The 25607-nt window shown below is 42.9% G+C and overlaps 1 protein-coding gene across 1 annotated transcript in view; it reads left to right on the forward strand.

The window, feature by feature from the left end:
- Positions 1-349: 349 nt before the first annotated feature.
- The window catches only part of LOC124616220, a 139262-nt gene continuing 114004 nt past the window's right edge, over positions 350-25607 (forward strand). The window contains exon 1 of the mRNA XM_047144522.1: positions 350-361. Within this exon, the coding sequence (XP_047000478.1) occupies positions 350-361 (12 nt within the window). The remainder of the gene's footprint in view (positions 362-25607) is intronic.

A 25607-nucleotide genomic window follows, 5' to 3' on the forward strand; every position in this document is an offset into this window, starting at 1 on the left:
CTATACATCAGAAAAATATGGTGTGTCAACCTAAAAGAAACTAAGTGCATTGACTACAGAAATAACGAACATAAAAAAATGAGCCTTTTATAAGAATGAATTGAAGTACATGTTAATTTCACTACTTAGGATTTAAGAATTCCTCTGTGCCTGCAGTGGATAGTGTGTCAAATCCAAAAGTGGTAGAAACGAGTTAACTCCACAAATACGTCCCAGGAACTTCACTTCATGTCTGGGTACGTTGTGTCAGCTTCTACTGGCATATCTCGCTGAGCTGTGTAATAGTGTATAGTGGCTTGTGTTCGAAAAAGTGAATTAGGAGAAAGAGCTCTTTCACAATCACGTTGCAATGCAGAACCAGGTAAGTCTACATTTTTTTGCTTATTTCGGCACCTGTTGGATTTTTAATAAATACCTACCTACCTACACGTGAAGTTTGGTATACCCATTGCAGCAAAGATAAACTAAAAACAAGGATCATCAATCAGGGGCCACCGTGCACCAAATTTCAAGTGCCGAGACAATTCACTTTCGGTTTTCGAAACAAACAATATGAATAACAGTATTAGCAATAATGTTTTCTACAAATTAACAAACACTTCTTATATCCTTGAAAGAAAAGAATTTCGTGACTTTTTTTCCAGCATGCAGCCATGGAGCAATCGCAGACGAAATGATGATAGTGGTAGCCCGATAATTTCGAAGAAAAGGAGACGACTATGGCACCTTATCATCAGCGAATCTGACAATAACGTGAGTGATGATTTGCCATCGAACTATCTTATGAAAAAAGGGTCTGGTAAAAAAAAAAGGCTCTTAGCACTATGGGACTTAACATCTGAGGTCATCAGTCCCCCTAGAACTTAGAACTACTTAAACCTAACTAACCTAAGGACGTCACACTCATCCACGCCCGAGGCAGGATTCGAACCTGCGACCGTAGCGGTCGCGCGGTTCCAGACTGAAGCGCATAGAACCGCTCGGCCACAACGGCCGGCAAAAAAGGGTCTATCAGGAAGAGAGAGCTGAAGGGGAAAACACTGCAGAAAAGAGATTCTCGTAAAATTCTTCGAATTTTGGGGTGGGAGTATGAGATGAAGGGAGGCAAAAACAAAACTAACCCCGAGAGAGAACCGAAACCTTCACCCTCGTGCAGGAACAAGTGTTCAGAAAAATTAGCAGTTGCAAGAATAGAGGGGAGTGGGGGATTTCAACCTCATAGGACTGAGATCCAGAAAGAACGACATTCAGGACAGTAGAACGCTGTTGCATGGCAGTTACAGTCCCGTACACTGTATTGTTTAATGACGAAAGAATACAGTACTGCTGTTGAAATGTTGTTTCTTGAGTGTATTTTGTGCAACCAAGAGATTTGTGGAAACAGGAAAACAGTTACGAGAGAGAGAGAGAAAGAGAGAGAGAGAGAGCAATTCTGTCTTTCTGTCTGCAGTAAACCGAACAGACATGCGAGGTGCTGATCGGTTCAAGAGCGAGAAAAGCGAAGCTGTTAGAGACGGTGTCAGAGAATTTCTTGGAAAATTCCATCCTACAGGAGTCACTATTCAAGATGAGAATGTGGCAAAACATTTTGGCCCCGTCTTACTATTACATACTTACGTGAAGAGTATGCTAAAGAAGAAAGGGCTAATGGCAATGAGCCCTAGAGATTTCTTTTGTGAAGAGTTGTGGTGTCCTGACCTCTCATATCTTATAGGATGCTTAAAGGATGCTGCTGTCTCGGATAGCTATACAACAATTGAAGCAAATCACATTAATGGTTTTTATTACTATGAAGTAGATTGACAATACTTAACTTTGGTTTACAATGTCGTATCGCAATCTATTGGCGACGTACAAATAATCAATGTCTTTCGCTATATAGCATGTCCATGCAAGTAGTGGACATGGTTTTACAATTTACAGTTCTTCTAGTGCTCTCTTCTAGTCCGGCTCTCCTAGTGTCCGTCTTCTACTGTGCGGCCGAGACGGGCAGGAGCGGCGCTTATATTCTCTTCGGCTAGAGGCCGCTCCTGTCTTGGTGCGGTCCTAGACAGCGAACTACTGGCTAACGTCGTCTCACAGTCGTCTCTGCTCTAGCGTTCTTCATCTTCGTGCCTGCGCTTTCGTTGCGCCGGAACAAGAATTCGGGAGGATGAAACTCAGTACCAAAAAACCGAAAGTGGACACATGTGCCACCTGTGACAAAATGGAAATACTACTGAAACTTGTTCCAGAATGTGACAACCCTGGGTTAGCATCGCGAGACAGCTGATGCAGCTTACGAAAGTAAGATTGCTAATAAAGAAATTGGGAAGAACAGTAAGGAAAGACAGACCATTACATTTGATTAGCAGCAATGTCTCCCTACACCCTTATTCAAAAATTCGATTTCATTTTAGAAACGGACGTTATTGACGTACAGTATAACAGTATACGCTGTGGGCAGGGGCTGACACTATTATTTGTGGCATGTGGGTGAAGCTGCAAGCGGAACTAATGAAGTGGAATCCAGCTTGTGCAAATCATTCATCAGACCAGAAGTAAAAACACTGATAAAACAGCCACATTGCAATGATGTGCATATTTGCTCTTTAGAAGTCCACAACCGAGAAAATAATCGATCATAAATTTCTTATTCCTGAAAACACCCAGATGGAGTGTAATTTTATTTGATAAAGCGGAAAAGGAAAAATTTCAACAGTCCTACAGAACACCGACATGACTGGACACAACTGATTAGACAGATTGGGAAGAAAAGAGAGTATCACTGCCATCGAAATGCAGAGAAACGATTTTCTTGACTTTCATACGCTTTACGGTGTCGGACAAAGTGTTTTTCGGACAAATTAAAGTATTTAGAATTTACATTACTGGCCATTAAAATTGCTACACCAAGAAGAAATGCAGATGATAAACGGGTATTCATTGGACAAATATATTACACTCCTGGAAATTGAAATAAGAACACCGTGAATTCATTGTCCCAGGAAGGGGAAACTTTATTGACACATTCCTGGGGTCAGATACATAACACGATCACACTGACAGAACCACAGGCACATAGACACAGGCAACAGAGCATGCACAATGTCGGCACTAGTACAGTGTATATCCACCTTTCGCAGCAATGCAGGCTGCTATTCTCCCATGGAGACGATCGTAGAGATGCTGAATGTAGTCCTGTGGAACGGCTTGCCATGCCATTTCCACCTGGCGCCTCAGTTGGACCAGCGTTCGTGCTGGACGTGCAGACCGCGTGAGACGACGCTTCATCCAGTCCCAAACGTGCTCAATGGGGGACAGATCCGGAGATCTTGCTGGCCAGGGTAGTTGACTTACACCTTCTAGAGCACGTTGGGTGGCACGGGATACATGCGGACGTGCATTGTCCTGTTGGAACAGCAAGTTCCCTTGCCGGTCTAGGAATGGTAGAACGATGGGTTCGATGACGGTTTGGATGTACCGTGCACTATTCAGTGTCCCCTCGACGATCACCAGTGGTGTACGGCCAGTGTAGGAGATCGCTCCCCACACCATGATGCCGGGTGTTGGCCCTGTGTGCCTCGGTCGTATGCAGTCCTGATTGTGGCGCTCACCTGCACGGCGCCAAACACGCATACGACCATCATTGGCACCAAGGCAGAAGCGACTCTCATCGCTGAAGACGACACGCCTCCATTCGTCCCTCCATTCACGCCTGTCGCGACACCACTGGAGGCGGGCTGCACGATGTTGGGGCGTGAGCGGAAGACGGCCTAACGGTGTGCGGAACCGTAGCCCAGCTTCATGGAGACGGTTGCGAATGGTCCTCGCCGATACCCCAGGAGCAACAGTGTCCCTAATTTGCTGGGAAGTGGCGGTGCGGTCCCCTACGGCACTGCGTAGGATCCTACGGTCTTGGCGTGCATCCGTGCGTCGCTGCGGTCCGGTCCCAGGTCGACGGGCACGTGCACCTTCCGCCGACCACTGGCGACAACATCGATGTACTGTGGAGACCTCACGCCCCACGTGTTGAGCAATTCGGCGGTACGTCCACCCGGCCTCCCGCATGCCCACTATACGCCCTCGCTCAAAGTCCGTCAACTGCACATACGGTTCACGTCCACGCTGTCGCGGCATGCTACCAGTGTTAAAGACTGCGATGGAGCTCCGTATGCCACGGCAAACTGGCTGACACTGACGGCGGCGGTGCACAAATGCTGCGCAGCTAGCGCCATTCGACGGCCAACACCGCGGTTCCTGGTGTGTCCGCTGTGCCGTGCGTGTGATCATTGCTTGTACAGCCCTCTCGTAGTGTCCGGAGCAAGTATGGTGGGTCTGACACACCGGTGTCAATGTGTTCTTTTTTCCATTTCCAGGAGTGTATACTAGAACTCACACGTGATTACATTTTCACGCAATTTGGGTGCATAGATCTTGAGAAATCAGTATCCAGAACAACTACCTCTGGCCGTAATAACGGCCTTGATACGCCTGGGCATTGAGTCAAACAGAGCTTGCATGGCGTGTACACGTACAGCTACCCATGCAGCTTCAACACGATAACACAGTTCATCAAGAGTAGTGACTGGCGTATTGTGACGAGCCAGTTGCTTGGCCACCATTGACCAGACGTTTTCAGTTGGTGAGAGATCTGGAGAATGTGCTGGCCAGGGCAGCAGTCGAACATTTTCTGTATCCAGAAAGGCCCGTTCAGGACCTCCAACATGCGGTCTTGCATTATCCTGCTGAAATGTAGGGTTTCGCAGGGATCGAATGAAGGGTAGAGCCATTGGTCGTAACACGTCTGAAATGTAACGTCCACTGTTCAAAGTGCCGTCAATGCGAACAAGAGGTGACCGAGACGTGTAACCAATGGCACCCCATACCATCACGCCAGGTGATACGCCAATATGGCGATGACAAATACACGCTTCCAATCTGCTTTAACCTTGATGTCGCCAAACACGGATGCGACCATCATGATGCTGTAAACAGAACCTGAATTCATCCGAAAAAATTAAGTTTTGCCATTCCTGCACCCAAGTTCGTACACCATCACAGGCGCTCCTGTCTGTGATGCAGCGTCAAGGGTAACCGCAGCCATGGTCTCCGAGCTGATAGTCCATGCTGCTGCAAACGTCGTCGAACTGTTCGTGCAGATGGTTGTTGTCTTGCAAACGTCCCCATTTGTTGACTCAGGGATCGAGACGTGGCTGCACGATCCATTACAGCCATGCGGATAAGATGCCCGTTATCTCGACTGCTAGTGATACGAGGCCGTTGGAATCCAGCACGGCGTTCCGTATTACCTTCCTGAACCCACCGATTCCATATTCTACTAACAGTCATTGGATCTCGATCAACGCGATTAGCAATGTCGCGATACGTTAAACTGCAATCGTGATAGGCTACAATCCGACCTTTATCAAAGTCGGAAACGTGATGGTCCGCATTTCTCCTCCTTACACGAGGCATCACAACAAAGTTTCACCAGGCAACGCCCGTCAACTGCTGTTTGTGTATGAGAAATCGGTTGGAAACTTTCCTCATGTCAGCACGTTGTAAGTGTCGCCACCGGCGTTAACCTCGTGTGAATGCTCTGCATAGCTAATCATTTGCATATCACAGCATCTTCTTCCTGTCGGTTAAATTTCGCGTCTGTAGCACGTCTCTTCATGGTGTAGCAATTTTAATGGCCAGTAGTGCAATATTGTTGCAGTTTGAACACAGGAGCCATTGTTGTCGTTTGCGCAAGTTCATGTAGGCATACGGTAATGTTACGTCCGTTTGGTAGGGGTTTCCTCTCGAACTACAAATTTGGAAAAACTAAGAAAAATGTATTTTGAAACTCATACTTACCATATTCGAATGCACATGGACAAAGCAACACACCAACAAAAAGCTAGTGGATGTGGCATCTAAGAATGACTAATCAGTTAATAGGGTTACAGTTCTACTAGTGTTTCTGGCCGAATCTCGGAAGAAAGCTAAATGTCTGGGGCTGAATTTTGAAAAACAGAAAACTGAGATATAAAGATTATTAAACAATCATTTAGCTTAAAAATACATGAGTTTAACTTCGAGATAATTGTAAAATTTCTGCATCAGTAAGAAGAACAAAAAGAAAATCGCAAAGTAATCATAACAACCTCGATTAAACTCATTTGATGCTATAAGGCGTTCGCTCGTCTCCCCATGACTTTCTGGTTCCTTTCAAATAACAATTTTTTGCACTTTTGCTGAATTGTAAGTCTTATTTGGTACTATCTACCAGAATACTTTTTTGTGTACTCCTTATCTCTTCTCTTTACTAGCACTCGACACAAGCGAATGAAACAGACAGAAAATGAAACTCCTTTTTTGTCGCTATATGGTGGCGGTGCAATCATCTGTTTCCTCTACATCCGTCAGAACGTATTTCCTTCTGTGGGCATAACATCACGACCTTCCGTATTAGGTGGCGATCAGTTTTATGTTTTACCTGTACATGCATATACATACTCAGCAGCCGGCCGGAGTGGCCGTGCGGTTCTAGGCGCTGCAGTCTGGAACCGCGAGACCGCTACGGTCGCAGGTTCGAATCCTGCCTCGGGCATGGATGTGTGTGATGTCCTTAGGTTAGTTAGTTTTAACTAGTTCTACGTTCTAGGGGACTAATGACCTCAGAAGTTGAGTCCCATAGTCCTCAGAGCCATTTGAACCATTTGAACATACTCAGCAAGCCACTGTGTGTTGGGTGGTAGATGGTATCTTGTACCACTGTTAGTAATTTCCTTTCCTGTTCCGCTAGCAAACAGAGCGACTGTCTGTATGCCTTCGTACGAGACCTATTTCTGTTATCTTATGTTGTAGTCCTTCCGCAGAATGTACGTTGCGGCAGAAGACTCGTTCTGCAGTCAGCTTCAGATGACGCTTCTGTAAATTTTCGCAACAATGTTCCTCGAACACCTTCCCCCTCCTCCCTCCCCCCTCCCCACCAAGCACCTACAAAACAGCTCCGTGCTGTTCGAACTTCCTGGTAACAAATCTAGCAGCCCGCCTCTGAATTGCTTCGACGTCTTCCTTTAATCCAACTTGGCGGGGATTCATATACACTAGCAGCACTCAAGAAGAGGTCACACTAGCATTCTATATGCGGTCTCTTTACAGATAAACCACACTTTCCTAAAATTCTCACAATGAACCGAAGTTGGCCATTCGCCTTCACTACTACAACCCTTAAATGCTCGTTCCATTTCATATCGCTTTGCAACTTAACGCCTCGATATTTAATCGACGTGTCTGTTTCAAGCAGCAAACTACTAATGCTTTATTCGACAATTACGCGATTGTTTTTCCTACTCATCTGACTTGACTTACATTTTCCTACATTTACAGCTAGCTGCCACTCATTAAACCAACTAGAAATTTCGTTTAAGTCATCTTGTATCCACCTACAGTAACTCAAGTACGGCACCAGATAAATTCTAAGTTCTAAATTCGTAACTTTTCCGAAAGTATTTATTGGCTTTTGGATACTGAATCGCGGTTAAAAGTGTCTCTTTCAGATCTAGTTACCAGGAGCATTCATTAAATTCGCATGAAAGACACATCTTTGCTTTCACATGTCATTATTTCCGTCATGCGCGCCAGGTCATATACGTTTTTAGAAAGTGACATGTCTGTGTCATTGTACAATATCGAGAGATCGATATGTCGTTATTATTATTGTTATTATTACTGTTTTATTATTACTGTTATTTATTATTACTGTTAATTTGTTTTATAATTCAAAAAGTATTGAGATTTAAAGTGCTACGTCGATGTAACTGACACTTCCGTATGTGAAATGTAAGAAATATAAGCTTCAATATTAGGTCTGGAAAAAGAACATAGAAACGGACAGGTGTAATCAAAATGACGAGAAAAACTGTAAACGAAAAAACTAATTTGTGTAAGGGCATCGGTTGTAAAATTAATGTGCGATACGGAGGCTACATAAATAGTGTAGCTCGCTTCAGATATGTGACTCGTTGTGTTTCTCTTGAATTTAGACATGTGCTTCACATTTTGACCTTTAGTCAAGTAACAATTTCAATAAACTTCTCATCTGCACATTTTAGCAAAATATTCATGGAGCCATCCTGTCACCGACCGAAGAAAGTAAAATTTGATTGCGGTAAGAAAGAGCTGAAGAAATGTCAATTCAGCTCCGCTATCTTAACATGGCTACAGCCATAGTACACCAAAATATCTTAAGTGCAAGGTCCTTTTTACGATACGTAAACAGAGACCAATAGTAGCGCTCTTAGTGGCCTACAGTTAACTTCGAATTCAGGAAAATATGGCGCAATAATCTGTATTCTTACTTTGCGATATACGTGTACTAGATGATAATATTTTTCATTTGTGCATTATGGTGGTTCTCGTAATAAAATGCATTTGTTTGGAAAACCAAATATTGCAGTTTCGACAGTGTGGCTGATATCAAGTGGAAATTATGTTCCTGATTACGTTCTTCTTGGGTGTACTGCACTCTTTTAATTGCATTGTAAATATGTTGCTTGATTTTTGCTATCATTCGTAATATACGGTCGGGTAAATATTTCATATTATTATTGTTTCATATGAAACAGAAGCTGATTTTTTCACATAGTATTCTGTGATCTAATGTTTGTTACTGCTTACGAATCGATGTGGAAGCTGCTCGATTTAAATGCATTGTAAGTACACTCCTGGAAATGGAAAAAAGAACACATTGACACCGGTGTGTCAGACCCACCATACTTGCTCCGGACACTGCGAGAGGGCTGTACAAGCAGTGATCACACGCACGGCACAGCGGACACACCAGGAACCGCGGTGTTGGCCGTCGAATGGCGCTAGCTGCGCAGCATTTGTGCACCGCCGCCGTCAGTGTCGGCCAGTTTGCCGTGGCATACGGAGCTCCATCGCAGTCTTTAACACTGGTAGCATGCCGCGACAGCGTGGACGTGAACCGTATGTGCAGTTGACGGACTTTGAGCGAGGGCGTATAGTGGGCATGCGGGAGGCCAGGTGGACGTACCGGCGAATTGCTCAACACGTGGGGCGTGAGGTCTCCACAGTACATCGATGTTGTCGCCAGTGGTCGGCGGAAGGTGCACGTGCCCGTCGACCTGGGACCGGACCGCAGCGACGCACGGATGCACGCCAAGACCGTAGGATCCTACGCAGTGTCGTAGGGGACCGCACCGCCACTTCTCAGCAAATTAGGGACACTGTTGCTCCTGGGGTATCGGCGAGGACCATTCGCAACCGTCTCCATGAAGCTGGGCTACGGTCCCGCACACCGTTAGGCCGTCTTCCGCTCACGCCCCAACATCGTGCAGCCCGCCTCCAGTGGTGTCGCGACAGGCGTGAATGGAGGGACGAATGGAGACGTGTCGTCTTCAGCGATGAGAGTCGCTTCTGCCTTGGTGCCAATGATGGTCGTATGCGTGTTTGGCGCCGTGCAGGTGAGCGCCACAATCAGGACTGCATACGACCGAGGCACACAGGGCCAACACCCGGCATCATGGTGTGGGGAGCGATCTCCTACACTGGCCGTACATCACTGGTGATCGTCGAGGGGACACTGAATAGTGCACGGTACATCCAAACCGTCATCGAACCCATCGTTCTACCATTCCTAGACCGGCAAGGGAACTTGCTGTTCCAACAGGACAATGCACGTCCGCATGTATCCTGTGCCACCCAACGTGCTCTAGAAGGTGTAAGTCAACTACCCTGGCCACCAAGATCTCCGGATCTGTCCCCCATTGAGCATGTTTGGGACTGGATGAAGCGTCGTCTCACGCGGTCTGCACGTCCAGCACGAACGCTGGTCCAACTGAGGCGCCAGGTGGAAATGGCATGGCAAGCCGTTCCACAGGACTACATCCAGCATCTCTACGATCGTCTCCATGGGAGAATAGCAGCCTGCATTGCTGCGAAAGGTGGATATACACTGTACTAGTGCCGACATTGTGCATGCTCTGTTGCCTGTGTCTATGTGCCTGTGGTTCTGTCAGTGTTATCATGTGATGTATCTGACCCCAGGAATCTGTCAATAAAGTTTCCCCTTCCTGGGACAATGAATTCACGGTGTTCTTATTTCAATTTCCAGGAGTGTATATTGCTCGTAATCTACGTTATTTTCGTTCCCATCTGTTTTTCGTACTCTCACATTTAATAAAGACTGCCTAAATTTTCACTGACTTCTGTTAAAATGTACTGTTTGTAGTGCCCGTTAATAACGCGTGAAAACAATTGCGTAATTATTGTCGCATTTTTAGCATATTCCAGGAAGAACAATATAGCCACCAAGACTACAAAGGATACTCATCTACATCTACATCCATACTCTGCAAACGATTGTGTAATGCATGGCATCCAGTTGCGAGGAACAACATCATTCAAAGCGGTATTACATACTCATTCCATGACAAGATGTTATGGAGGTGAATCCCAGTACTGTCAAAACCTGCGCAAAATGGCTCAAATGGCTCTAAGCACTATGGGACTTAACATCTGAGGTCTTCAGTCCCCTAGACTTAGAACTTATTAAACCTAACTAACCTAAGGACATGACACACATTCATGCCCGAGTCAGGATTCGAACCTGCGACCGTAGCAGCAGCGCGGTTCCGGACTGAAGCGGCTAGAACCGATCGGCCACAGCGGCCGGCAAAACCTGCTCACACAGAGCTGAGTAAATACGAGGAAGTACGCAAAACGGTTGAAAACAAAAGTAAAGTAGAATAACAGCAGTGTGCTTAACACACATTTAAATCGAGCAGTTCACACACAGATTCGTAAGCAGTAAAAAATACACAGAAGTCCACAGAACCTTATCTGTCGAAACCAGCTTCTCTTTTATATGAAACACTACCAAATGTGGAATCATTTAACCAATATTACGGCTGCTAACAGAATTCAATAAGAATGCGAACACCATACCTACAATGCAACTCAAAGAGTACAACTGACACAAGAAATCGTAATCAGAAGCATAAGACGGTGAAACCCACTTCTGTTAACTGCTAATCGAAAAGAAACATTGAAGTTTAAAAATCAGCCAATAAAAAAACGAGACGAGTGACTGATAATCTTGTAGCGCTCGAAGTGGCCTGGCAGCGAATCAAGGTCGTGTTACCGGATGTCCCTATATGAGTTCATCCCCGTGGCTGCAAGAGAAGCTGTCACAGAGCAGGAGTATTTATGAAGTTTCATGTGCGCAGAACAGAATGTTTGTCGCCAACATATGTCGTCTCCAAAGTCGCGTGACTTTGTGGTACTTACATATGGAAAGTAATTGTGGCTTCTTTCACGTATTTCGAATTGCATCTCTAGCAACAATAATGATTCACCGTTGCTGTTAGTAATAAGTGGGAGTGTAAAACAGTATAAATAAACCTGATACTAAAGTTTCACTCAAAATATATATGAGAGTGTTTACCAAGTCACATGATATTTACTTTTTGATGTTGGCGACGTGTGCAGTACGTCATGCTTACTTTAGAGATGTTCCTAGAGTGTTAATTTCCCGTTTGTGACCCTTTCCTTTGCTATAGAACAGCGGTGAAATCATTAGGCTATTTCAGTGGAGGAGTGCTCAAAATACTATGAGAGAAAAAAAGACGAAACTGCTATATTAGTGTTGTGCAGTTCTCATTAGAAAGAAAGATACGTGGCAGATTGCACCCTACAAGAATTTACACAACATATAACATATCGACATCATTGACAACTGCACTGGCAGCTATCAATGATGTGGGTGTGAGATACGTTGTGGAATCACTTATAGTCTTATAGGGAGCAATGTGCTTCACACAGCACACAAAACTTTCCAACGAGATTGATCGATGAGCCTATGGTGTCACAAAGACCTCTCGGAGCTTTTCCGGAGATCTCTTTACATGTCATCGAACTGCCGGTGAAATGTTGCTCTGCATAGTTTTACAGCTGCGGAATGAGAAAACATAGAGATAGCCAACAAAAATGCCAAGAGCAAACAAAAGTGGGAATTGGATACTGAAATAAGTAACAGGTTTGTAGGATCAAATGCTTCCTTTTTCTAACGACATTTCGTGCGACATGGAGAATTTTGTCGGTCCCACTGTGTGTGACAATATGCGATTGGCTAAGTGAAGGTGCTGGACAAAATAAACACCTAACACAAATTCATCGAGTTTGGGATTTCTTTTCTGATTAATCTGTAATGTTCTGATGTTTTTGTTCGTTTTCTCCTTACACTGCAACATTCCATTGCGTCTTCAAAGCGGTTAGTGTAAGTCTCTGTTCGTTTCAGTGCCATGCTAATCTACTTTTATGGTGGATTATACTGACTTTCGAGGAGGGCAAATTATCAGTGTGTGTGTAATCGCAGAGACATTCGTCGCAACACCTAGTAAGGGTATCTGTAGTAATTATAATCTAGTGTTCAACAGCATACAGCGTCTAAGGAAACTTAGCCTTCTCGAAGGAAAGTTTAATATATAAATACGGACAAGTGGACAATAGCCAAAAATGTTACCGACAGCGCTGGAATGAAAGAGATGCCTTGGATTTAGCAGTGAAGTAATTCTTTATTCGAATAATTTATTTAAAAAATTTAAATGTAGTGGACATCAAACAGACAATAGTTTGTACTTAGTAAACCATTTGTTTTTTTACGTGTGTCCAATGTGGACCTACAGGTAATCAAAGCTTCGCAAGCGACTTACTCCTGATGCACACATGGACTGCACCAATACACATCTCACACTTTCATTTGCCGCAGGCCGATTTTTTGCAGTGATGCTTTGTTTAAATACCTCTAACACTCCCTTGGTATTCATATCCTGAACTAGCCGTTTCCCCTGTGAATGGTGGGTCTATAGTTGCTTCTCATACGTTTGCTCGAGTAGTTAACGAATACTTTCATGCCTCCACACGTCCTGTAGTTACAGATCTCATGATTTTCAAATCAAATCCATATTCGGGGATCATATTCTAAACCGTTTTGCTCGCATCAGTTGCTGACAGGTAGTAGGAAAGCAACATTACGTGATGATATCATCGTTTGCTTTTTCTTATTTTTTACTACTGTTGGGAATAAGATGGCTACATGAGAGCCTCTTTCGCTGTACTGTAAATTTATTGGGACGTCATATGCACAACAAAAGTAAGGAATAAAGTACTTGATGGTAGCTATATTTCTTTGTCTTGCAGATTTACTTGTATTACTAACGTTGAAGACTGCTAAATACTGATCACTTGGTATCTAGTAGAATGGCTGCGTGTCACTAAATCAGTTGGTCGACGTTCGTGAGGTATGCAGAATGTGAGGAGCAGTATATGGAAGTGTTTACAGTCTGCGTCCACGTGCGAATTTCACATATATTACGAAATTTTGGCCATGATATCGACTTCAAGCAATGTGCAGTTAACGTCCACGTACCTTCAATAAATAATTGAATCGTACTGTGTGGTCACAAGCAAGAATCATTTCAGGTGCCACACATCACAAAAGAAAACACAACCCTCAGTGAACTTATTATATGCGAGAATAACATATGATATACAAGCATTTGAAATCGAATTTTGAGGCCGAAGCTAACAATAAACATCATGGAGTTTATAAAAGACCATAAATCGTACACAAAGAGTTAGGATACATGTAATGAACACAGTGCCTGCGAAATCAATTTGGCGGGTGCTGCATGAACAAAATATTCCTGGTACGAAAACGAAGGAAACCAAATTTAGTGTACCAACTAATCTCCACTGACAACTGTCTGTATAACAATCCAATTAATCTATGTATGTACTACCTCGTATTGTAGGATTTTTGCTTATGAGAAACATTACTGAGAAGCGCAGAACCCAGAGTTAACGCAACTCTCACATTGTGGCTCTGTAATGAAATTTTATCGATCAGGTCTTCGTTTTATCATGCTGAAATTGAAAAGAAAGGTTAGTGGTAAGATCTACGATTCCGCGATACTATTATAACTAACTCTTTTGGACAAGAGATTTATTCTTTCCAAACCAATAACATCGACACTGACACAATTTTTTGATAATGTGTGCTTTGACTGCAGATATGTATTGCACAGAATCATATCTGATCCTAATAGAAGAATTCCAAATTTTGTCCCTGCGTAGTGTGAAGGAGACTAACGAGTAGTGATAATTCATTGGTATTAGCGACTTCAGATACGATTATAAATTTTTCTCCTATGTGTATAAACTTTAACAAAAGTAATCCATGGCAAAATCTATAAATAATGATTCTTCTTTCCGTTTTATTACTAATTACGTTGGACTGAGCATAATAAAAATCTTGATACGAATGATATTCAGTCCCCTCAGGCAACCTTACGCCAGTAGCGCGTACAAGTGTGAAACCACATTAAATATGTAGAATACTGAAGTTTGTGTCTTAGCACGATATCTAATCAGCAGTGTCACACCAGCATCGCATTACTATTTCCGATTGTTGATGGCTACATGCAGAGCACCATGGAGGCAAAATACAGGGAGTTGTCCTCATGTCACAAACTTAAAGCCGATGTCTGCCGTACTTGTTGCTGCAGACATTGGCGTCTGCTGGAAACATTTTGATCAAATAATGGCAGCTTGTTTCATCTATTGGAGTACTAATTGTTCTGATTACATTCCTAAGTACAGAGGAACATGTTTCTTTCGTAACTGGACTCCTTCAAGTGATATTTTCTTTTGCATACATGAATTCTGGTTGAGCTGATTAATTTTACTGCAGTGGTATTATTTCTGTCAATCGACTTCATATTTCACATTAATCCAACTCTAGAATCTCTCTGGGTGAGCCGGCCGGAGTAGCCGAGCGGTTCTAGGCGCTACAGTCTGGAACTGCGCGACCGCTACGGTCGGAGGTTCGAATCCTGCTTCGGGCATGGATGTGTGTGATGTCCTTAGGTTAGTTAGGTTTAAGTAGTTCTAAGTTGTAGGGGACTGATGACCTCAGATGTTAAGTCCCATAGTGCTCAGAGCCATCTGAACCATTTTTCTGTGGGCGAATGCCGTGAGAGAGAAAGATTGGAAACCGACGAAACATAGAAAAATTGAGTTCTCAGTATTTTCGAGAATAGGACATAGATTGAAGATCAGTTCCATCCTTCTATATTAAGCAATCTGCTTGACTACGAAAATAGCCTTGTGAAATTAGATAGTTCTCCTTCTGTTAATTTAAAATGTATAACAAAAAAAGTTACATTAACGAAGCTAAATGCGTCGCATTACCGCATCACATATGCATTTAAGTCCAGACAAAAGTTTGAAAGTGCTTTCCAAGCACTGTGTTATTCATGGAAGCAAGGTGACATTTACTATTCAAAAATCTGTAAAATTAAGAACAAGATGCAATCGTAACAGTAACGTGAGAATATTTTCGGGCATTCATTATCCCGGCGCCGATTTCAAACCAACATACTGCGTAAGTCTCTCATTATAGTTGTACGCTATGCCCACATATATCTACTCTTTGTCTTCGTTAGCTACCATGTCCATGATTTGTTCAATGAACTTGTGGATTAAATAATATGTCTTCTGCAGGGAACACAATAGCCGAATTACAATATCGAACTGCTGCGACTGAAAAAAAATTAAGCATACATTATCCGTCTCCGGTTTATTTAAAGGAAATGAAACTAAATCTTTTGAAGGAATTGGGTAAAATCCTAAAAAATATAATTCAGGATTTGTATACATCGATCACAAGGAGGTTTCAGCTATTCCGGATGACAAACGGTGACTTAAGTCGATGCGCATACAACTTTGTAACATTACTGTAAAACGACTGTTACCAGCGAAGAATGAGTTATGTGTAGGTAAACTTCTCTGTGTTTTAACTGTCTTTCCCTGCGACAGTGTATATAGTCCACTAAAACGGAGTGCCTGATTTACGTGTGGTTACATGATCGGAATGCGGCAGCTGACCCAGCGTGGTGTTTGGGCCGTATTATTCCACAATTAAAATGTACCAGGCAGGCGTGATTTATACGGCGCGAATATTTGTATATTAATCATGCGTGGCGCTGGAGCAGCTCTCCATCATTATGGTAACGGTGCTCTCGAAAGGAGACGGCTGACAGGAAGGGACAAATACAGCACCCGCAGGAGTTGATTGATTTAAAAGCGCACAAACACGGCACGCTGACGTTAATACGCGAGAGCTCTCAGCCAACACGCTGCGTCAGTCGTAATAAGAGGTCCCTGTTGGACTGACAGACAGTCTCCAATACAACAGCGTGATTGGCGCGAACATGTCATCCGTAGCAGAGATCTGCTCCCACTGCGCAACATAAGGAGCATGGTAACGGGATCATTAGATCATTTTGAAAGTAAATGTTGTATATACTTTCTTCTGACATGTTTATAAAGAAATCTATGATAAAGCAAAAGTAAAAGAACATAGTTATTTAGCCCTACACTGCATTGTGTTGCCGTTTGGCAACGCTAATTTTCGTTATGTTTTTCGGGCGTACTTCTTGTTGCCAGATGGGAACACCATGCATATTGTATACATTGGAGTCTATTTTAAGGATTTAGTTCATCGTTTCCTCCACATATGGCAGCACAGTCATGAATTGAGGAGAAATGCAACAAAGAGCGCTCCAGTGAATTTTACTCACTGTTGAGCATTAAAATGCGTAATGTAGTTATAAACCTACACAACTTCTGTCAAGTAAAAAAAATTTTGTCATGTCACAGAGCTCTAACAGGAGTAGAAAACATTTTAAACACTAATTTTTTCGTTATGAGTAAGTTTCTGTGTAAAGAAAATTACGTGTTGCTGTTTGGCAACACTATGCATTCAGTCATAGCATTGTTGCGTACTTGCTTAGAAATCGTGCACGCAGCGCTGACGAAATTTCAGCAATTTCAGTGAATTAATACTCTTTCTTTTATAAAATTGGATGTCATGAATCCTGAAAAACTTTATTTTGTGGATACGATTAAAGGACTTGACAGAAGAAATATGGTTTCCAATACCAGTTCCGAGTGAAAGTGAAGATGACAGTCGTGATGAAGATGAAATATGTGACACCAGCAATAAATTAGTGAAATCACACAGTGAAACTGTTAATCTTATTGAATCCAATGTGACTTCAAATGATTCTGATTGTGCTGGACAGTCAATCAATGCAGACACCTCGGTAGTTGCAGCGGGAACTACAACTGCACTTACGAAAGGCGATTCTGCTGCAATATCTGCCCAAGGTAAGAACAATACATCACAGATAAAGAAAATACGAGATGTGTTGTGGAAGAAAGGAGAAATGAAGCATGTAGAGCAACCTTTTCTTGGAAAAGAAGCTTTACCAGATGAGCTATTAGCAAAGGAAACTACATATGATTACTTTTCGTATTTTTTCAATGAAAATATTTTGCAGTTGATTTCACGCGAATCGACGCTTTATAGTACCCAGATGAATTTTTCTAAGCCCAGCAATGTTACTGTAGAAGATATTCAAAAGTTTTTAGGTGTTCGTATCCTCTCTTCTGTTGTAACACTGAACAATGTGAGGATGTATTGGAAAAACGTTGTGGGCCCATCAGTTGTACAGGACAATATTACTGTCAATAAATTTGAGCAAGTGAGGCGCTTCTTACACTTTCAAGACCATTTAGCAAATACTAATGGAGAAGACAAGCTCAGAAAAATGACCTATTTTTACGCATCTGATTGAAAAATTTGGTTCAGTTCCAATGGAGGAGTTATTAACTGTAGATGAACAGATGTGTGCTACCAAAGCCAGGCACCATCTCAAAATGTACATGCCAGATAAACCCTATAAATATGGCTATAAACTGTTTTTACTTTGTGGTGTATCTGGGTATGCTTACAAAATGGAGATGTATACAGGACATGAACATGAATGGGACAAGACTGATGCAGAACCGGATCTTGGTGCCAGTAGCAATGTGGTTGTTAGAATGTAAAAGAGAATGTAAATGACAAAATTTACTTTGAAAATTATCACACATCAATACCGCTAATGCAGTATTTGAAGGGAAGAGACATTTTATCTCTAGGAACTGTTCGAAGAAATAGAGTTCACAATAAGAAACTCCCAGATGACAAGTCCCTGAGTAAAGAGGAAAGGGGTAAAATACTTGCGTTTCTTGGAAATTATGAAGGAACAGAGATCTCAAATGTACTCTGGAAGGACAACAGGACAGTCATGTTGTTATCCACGTTTGTAGGAAGTGACCCTGTAAGCAATGTAAAGACATATGACAGAAGTAGGAAGGAACATATATTTGTATCTTGTCCAAAAATTGTGCAAATTTATAACAAGCATATGGGAAATTGCTAAGGTTATACCATTATTAAATGCGAAAAATGTAACGTGGAGCTGTGTCTTAACAAGAAAGGTAACTGTTTCATTAAATATCATGTACTGTGATTTTAATGTTTTCAGATTTACTTCACAGAACTATCCTGCTTTAAATGCCACTGAGATCAATAAAATGAAATTTAAATTCAAAATCAAATATCTCATAAAATCTTTGTTCCATAAAATGTATTTGTTACTTAATTTTCCTGTTTGATTTGCTGTTGTTAAAGTTTTGGCAACTGGAGAGTGCATTATGTCTATGGCAACAAGTAATAAATAATGACTTTCACATTGTTAAATGAGTTATATAATTTTTGCAATATTTTTCCCCTTCATTGGTGAACACTTTCTACTATATATATTTGGGCTAAAATAAAAATTCTTGCAGTGTAGGGTTAAATTATTAGACGCTATAGTCAAATGATATGAAACCGATTGGAGATACACATTCCTCTGTATAAAATGGGAGGAAAAATAGTCGAAATCGTAAAAATACCGCTTTCTCGGGGTAGTAGTTACATAGTAAGCTCATCATAATATTGTTGTTGTTGCTGTGGATGTCAGTCCGGAAATGGGTTTGATAAAGCTTTTCAAGCTGGTCTGTCCTCCACAAGCACCACTTCCTTATAACTGCTGCAATCAAAATACATTTTGAGGTACAATATTGCAGTGCCTATGTTGGGCAAGCGATTTTCAATTAAAATGTCTCTCCTGTACAAGAATATACATAATGAATGTACGAGTGCAGGTTGCAGACACATAATTGATGGCATATGGAATTTTGGAAGTGCCCTTGAGCCATGCTCGGCAAGCCAAATGGTAAGGCACCACTCGCGATAAGGAGAAAATCTGGGTTCGAGTTCCGGTACGGTATAAAATTTCACTGTACAACTGATGGTGGTCCATACTGCGAATACATTTCATGCATTTTGGGTGTTAACTGTAGTCAAGCTTTGGTCTACCACTAAGACTTTTTACCTCCTACACTTCCTTCCATTAAAAGATAAACGGTTTCTTAGTGCCTCAGAATGCATACTGTCAACTCATCCTTTCTTTCTTTCTTTTGCTCACACCACTGTACCCCAACTGTCTGCATCTAGTGTAAATCGTGAAATAGTGCGGACGTGTTTCAAATGTCTGCGACGCGTGTAACTGAGGCGGAACGTGGGAACCGGCCTGGTATTCAGCTAGCGGGATGTGGAAAACCGCCTGAAAACCACATCCAGGCTGGCCAGCACTCCGGCCCTCCTCATTAATCCTCCGGCCGGATACGATCTGGGGCCGGCGCGCCTACCCGAGTCCAGGAAGCAGCACGTTAGCGCTCTTGGCTACCGTGGCGGGTTACTGTCAACTCATCCTTTAGCTTACTCAAATTTGTCACAAATTTCTGTTTTTCCAAATTCAAACAATTAACCCCTAATGAGTTATCCGATCTATCTACTTGTTTGTCAGCATTCTTCTGCAACAATGCATTTGAAAGATTCTATTTTCTTTTTGTATGTACCGGTTACCACTCACGTTTCGTTTCCGTATAAGACTCCATTCCAGAGAAATACTTTATGAAAAGACAACATTTAAATTCGTATTAGATGTTAACAAATATCTCCTCTTCACGAAAGATTTTCATACTATTGTCAGGCTACATTTTACACCCTCTTTACTTCTGCCATCGCCAGTTGTTTTGCTTCACGAATAGAAAAATATTAATGTCGCATTTTGCGGAATTTCCATAATGTAATTGAAACTGTCGGGTGATGCTGAGGGAATTAGATTAGGAAATGAGACACTTAAAGTAGTAAAGGAGTTTTGCTATTTGGGGAGCAAAAAAACTGACGATGGTCGAAGTAGAGAGGATATAAAATGTAGACTGGGAATAGCAAGGAAAGCGTTTCTGAGGAAGAAAAAATTGTTAACATCGAGTTTAGATTTAAATATCAGGAAGTCGTTTCTAAAAGTATTTGTATGGAGTGTAGCCATGTATGGAAGTGAAACGTGGACGATAAATAGTTTAGAGAAGAAGAGAATAGAAGCTTTCGAAATGTGGTGCTACAGAAGAATGCTGAAGATTAGATGGGTAGATCAGATAACTAATGAGGAGGTATTGAATAGAATTGGGGAGAAGAGGAGCTTGTGGCACAACTTGATCAGAAGAAGGGATCGGTTGGTAAGACATGTTCTGAGACATCGGGGGATCACCAATTTAGTATTTGAGGGCAGCGTGGAGGGTAAAAATCGTAGAGGGAGACCAAGAGATGAATACGCTAAGCAGATTCAGAAGGATGTAGGCTGCAGTAGGTACTGGGAGATGAAGAAGCTTGCACAGGATAGTGTAGCATGGAGAGCTGCATCAAACCAGTCTCAGGACTGAAGACCACAAATTGAAACTGTATTGTTGTTGTTGTTGTTGTTGTTGTGGTCTTCAGTCCAGATACTGGTTTGATGCAGCTCTCCATGCTACTCTGAGCTGTGCAAGCTTCTTCATCTCCCTGTGCCTACTGCAACCTACATCTTTCTGAATCTGTTTAATGTATTCATCTCTTGGTCTCCCTCTACGATTTTTACCCTCCACGCTGCCCTCCAATACTAAATTGGTGATCCCTTGATGCCTCAGAATATGTCCTACCAAGCGATCCCTTCTTCTAGTCAAGTTGTGTCACTAACTCCTCTTCTCCCCAAGTTTATTCAGTACCTCATCATTAGTTATGTGATCTACTCATCTAAACTTCAGCATTCTTCTGTAACACCACATTTCGAAAGCTTCTATTCTCTTCTTGTCTAAACCATTTCTCGTCCACGTTTCACTTCCATACATGGGTACACTCCATACTAATACTTTCAGAAATGACTTCCTGACACTTAAATCGATACTCGATGTTAACAAATTTCTCTTCTTCAGAAACGCTTTCCTTGCCATTGTCAGTCTACATTTCATATCCTTTCTACTTCGATCATCATCAGTTATTTTGCTCCCCAAATAGCAAAACTCCATTACTACTTTAAGTATTTCATTTCCTAATCTAATTCCCTCAACATCACGCGACTTAATTCGACTACATTCGATTATCCTCGTTTTGCTTTTGTTGCTGTTCATCTTATATCCTCCTTTCATGACACTGTCCATTCCATTCAGCTGCTCTTCCAGGTCCATTTCTGTCTCTGACAGAATTAGAATGTCATCGGCGAACCTCAAAGTTTTTCGTACAATGTAGGCTTTCACGGCCAGTGTTGTCTTCAGTTGAAACTTCCGGGCTGAGAGGCCGTGGTCGATGTATAAAATTTCCACCTGACGTTTCGTCTCCATCTGCGGGAGACATCTTCTGACTGAGGTCGTCCGGCTATTGCCATTGAGGCTCCAGGTACTCTCTCATTTATAGAGCGCGTAGAGGGCACCACCATTCGTCACGTGATGCCGACGGTATGCCTATCTTTGAAAGCTGTCATCGTTCTCGATTAAGAGTAATCGATTGTTATTCTGCTGGCGCAACGTCGACATCCATATTTTGTCCAACTTTAAAACTTCCTCTTTTCTATTAAAATTGTTATGGTGTTTGTGAATTTCTATTGCTTCTCTATACATGCGCGCGTGATAATGGGATGTTCGTGCTAGAACGCTTGTCTCATTAAATTTAATTTCGTGATTCCCATCTCGAAAAACATGCTCAGCTACGGCCGATTTTTCGATGTGTCCTAAGCGACAGTTTCTTTTATGTTCGGCTAAGCGGGTGTTTACACTTCTTTTCGTTGTTCCAATATAGGAGGAGGATATTGGTGTTTAACGTCCCGTCGACAACGAGGTCATTAGAGACGGAGCACAAGCTCGGATTAGGGAAGGATGGGGAAGGAAGGTGGCCGTGCCCTTTTAAAGGAACCATCCCGGCATTTGCCCGGAGTGATCTAGGGAAATCACGGAAAACCTAAATGAGGGTGGCCGGACTCGGGATTGGACCGTCGTCCTCCCGAATGCGAGTCCAGTGTGCTAATCACTGCGCCACCTCGCTCGGTGTTCCAATATATACTTGTCCACAACTGCATGGAATTTTGTATACCCCAGGTGTTGATAGGGGATGTCGGGCGTCTTTTGCAGTTCTTAAATATTCCTTAATCTTCTTGGTGGGTCTGAAGATTGTTTCGATCCCATACTTGACCGGAACTTTCCCGATTCGGTGCGTGGCCTTATTAATGAACGGTGGGAAAACTTTTCCAGTAGGTGACTGTTGTTGCTCTGGACTTATGGCTTCTTTTCTTCTTCGATGGAGGGCTCGATCAATTTCCTTGCTGGTATATGCGTTTTTCATGATGGCTGACCGTAGGTGCTTCACTTCATCTTGTAAGTAAGCCGGCTCACAGATTTTGTTGGCTCTGTCCGCAAGGTTTTCATGACACCTCTTTTTTGCTTAGAGAACTCAAGTTTTTATTTCTTCTCCTTGGATTTTAATTCCTACTCCAAATTTTTCTTTTGTTTCCTTTACTGCTTGCTCAGTATACAGATTGAATAACATCGAGGATAGGCTACAACCCTGTTTCACTCCCTTTCCAACCATCGCTTCCCTTTCATGCCATCGACTCTTATAACTGCCATCTGGTTTCTGTACAAATTGTAAATAGCCTTTCGCTCCCTGTATTTTACCCCTGCCACCTTCAGAATTTGAAAGAGAGTATTCCAGTCAACATTGTCAAAAGCTGTCTCTAAGTCTACAAGAGCTAGAAACGTAGAAAGCCTTCCCTTAATCTATTTTCTAAGATACGTCGTGGGGTCAGTATTGCCTCACGTGTTCCAACATTTCCATGGAATCCAAACTGATCTTTCCCGAGGTCGGCTTCTACCAGTTTTTCCATTCGTCTGTAAAGAATTCGCGTTAGTATTTTGCAGCCGTGGCTTATTACACTGATAGTTCGGTAATTTTCACGTCTGTCAACACCTAATTTCTTTGGCATTGGAATTATTATATTCTTCTTGAAGTCTGAGGGTATTTCGCCTGTCTCATACATCTTGCCCACCAGATGGTAGAGTTTTGTCAGGGCTGGTTCTCTCAAGGCTGTCAGTAGTTCTAATGGAATGTTGTCTACTGCCAGGGCCTTGTTTCGACTTAGGTCTTTCAGGTATACATATACAAGGTAAGGAATTGGATTCCAAGATATGACCTAGGGGAGATAATCCAGAAAATGCTTTGGAAACTTTGCAAGCTTGCTGCTCTTTTAAAATCGGGACTTTAATAGAAATGCAAGGTACTGTTAATCAGAACACAGGGATAAGTTGTGATCTAAATGACAGTAGATTATTCATTCTTAACGTAACAAGACAAAGAAAATTACCGAAGATACGTCACACAAACATCTTTATTTGAGAAACCCTTTCACTAACATGGGGTCTATGGTGGACAAAGTGATCAGCTGGGGATCGACACACGACACTAATCAGAATACTAATCGCTCTATCTGACTTCATACACGTGAATCCGGGGTATGGCACAACAACTACCCCACAATCAAGCATCTGTTCTCTACCATTCCAAGAAAAAATATGTGGCTCGGAAGAACAGGGCGCTGAGAGCCCTACGCCATAGCAGTGAATACTTCACCCCCCTGCTGGACACGGCGGCACACCACGATGCTTTCGGTGACTCAAGTCATGGACGGCCACAATCTGTTATTAATGGCGCGCGTCCGAAAAATGCAAGTACGCGGTCGCGCGTTCGCTTAATTCGGAACGCAGGTGCTTTCCTATGAGCCTCGGAAACCCCAGTGGATTCCAGTGTGCAGGTGGACCCGTTTGCTGGTCTAGCAAACGAATTTGACTCCGTGCCACGACTATGCATGACAGGATACGTCAAATGTTTAGACGGCCGACTCAAGACAAATAAGAACATCCACGCATTACTCATGCTAGAAGCAGTACCTCTGACTGTTCAGAAGGTGACTGGCACAGGCTTTAAGTGGCACACTAGCAAAGGACACAGGTCTCACCGTTTAGGTAGAGACCTGCAGTTCTTTACTAGAGAAGCGACAGTACAAGAGTGATCTTCTGTTTCTGTCTGCTTTCCTCCTCAGCTCGGCAGCGAAAGCCTATTTACATCTTAGACTCCCCCCACTTTAGCACAAGCCAATCAGGGGCTGGAGCGCAGCATTCGAAGCTCCGAGATCGCCCCTTGCTCTGCATACACTGATTTGACCAATGAGTGACTTTCAAGTTAATTGGGAGAAAAGGAAAAAAGAGTCAGCTTCGTGACCTCTTTCCCACTCGTTTACACCGTGTCTTTTGCTAACAACGTGACCAGAATGGAACCACAGCCTTCCATAAAAAGCTTGTTATTTCCCCTGTTGTGTCCATTTAGAAGTTTCCAAAGAACGGCCATAAACTTGCTAAAAGCCTCGTGCTTTCCACAAATACGTTTTGTAACAGAGTCTTGACGTCTGGGCGCCATTGGCCTATTCCACGGAAATTCGCAGAACACACACAGTTACGTCATCGGCTTCCTGCCTGACAAGGGCCCATCCTCTGTTTTATTGCCGATCTACAGTGCGCTGGCCATTGCAGTGGCGACTTCTTAGCGCTAGTCAGTCTACTTGGACGCGGATGCCGACCGACAGGTGCCAACCAACGTGTCTGCACAATGAGACCGCAGAATTCGGCCGTCTTGAAATGTTTCTGTTGTGTTGGCAGAAGAGCCAACACCGTGTTACTAAAGGAGGCTGAAATGCATGCGTTTTAGCTCACGCAGGCTGGCGTGAGGAGGGAAGAACTATACTGACGTGAGGTCTGGAACATGACAAGGAATGAGAATTCAGAAAGTGGACGTAATTAGTTTCATACTTAACTTTAATCCATTAATGATGAACGTCGCTCTTGACGGTACATGATTCACAGTATTATCTGTTCAGAATTCATTCTAATTACTGAATATCGCGCCTTGCTAGGTCCTAGCAAATCACGTAGCTGAAGGCTATGCTAAACTGTCGTCTCGGCAAATGAGAGCGTATGTAGACAGTGAACCATCGCTAGCAAAGTCGGCTGTACAACTGGGGCGAGTGCTAGGGAGTCTCTCTCGACTAGACCTGGCGTATGGCGGCGCTCGGTCTGCAATCACTGATAGTGGCGACACTCGGGTCCGACGTATACTAACCGACCGCGGCCGATTTAAACGTCTTATTCTTCGGCGGCCGAAGTGGCCGTGTGGTTCTAGGCGCTGCAGTCTGGAACAGCGAGACCGCTACGGTCGCAGGTTCGAATCCTGCCTCGGGCATGGATGTGTGTGATGTCCT

Source organism: Schistocerca americana, chromosome 5, assembly GCF_021461395.2.
Source record: "Schistocerca americana isolate TAMUIC-IGC-003095 chromosome 5, iqSchAmer2.1, whole genome shotgun sequence".
NCBI lineage: Eukaryota > Metazoa > Arthropoda > Insecta > Orthoptera > Acrididae > Schistocerca > Schistocerca americana.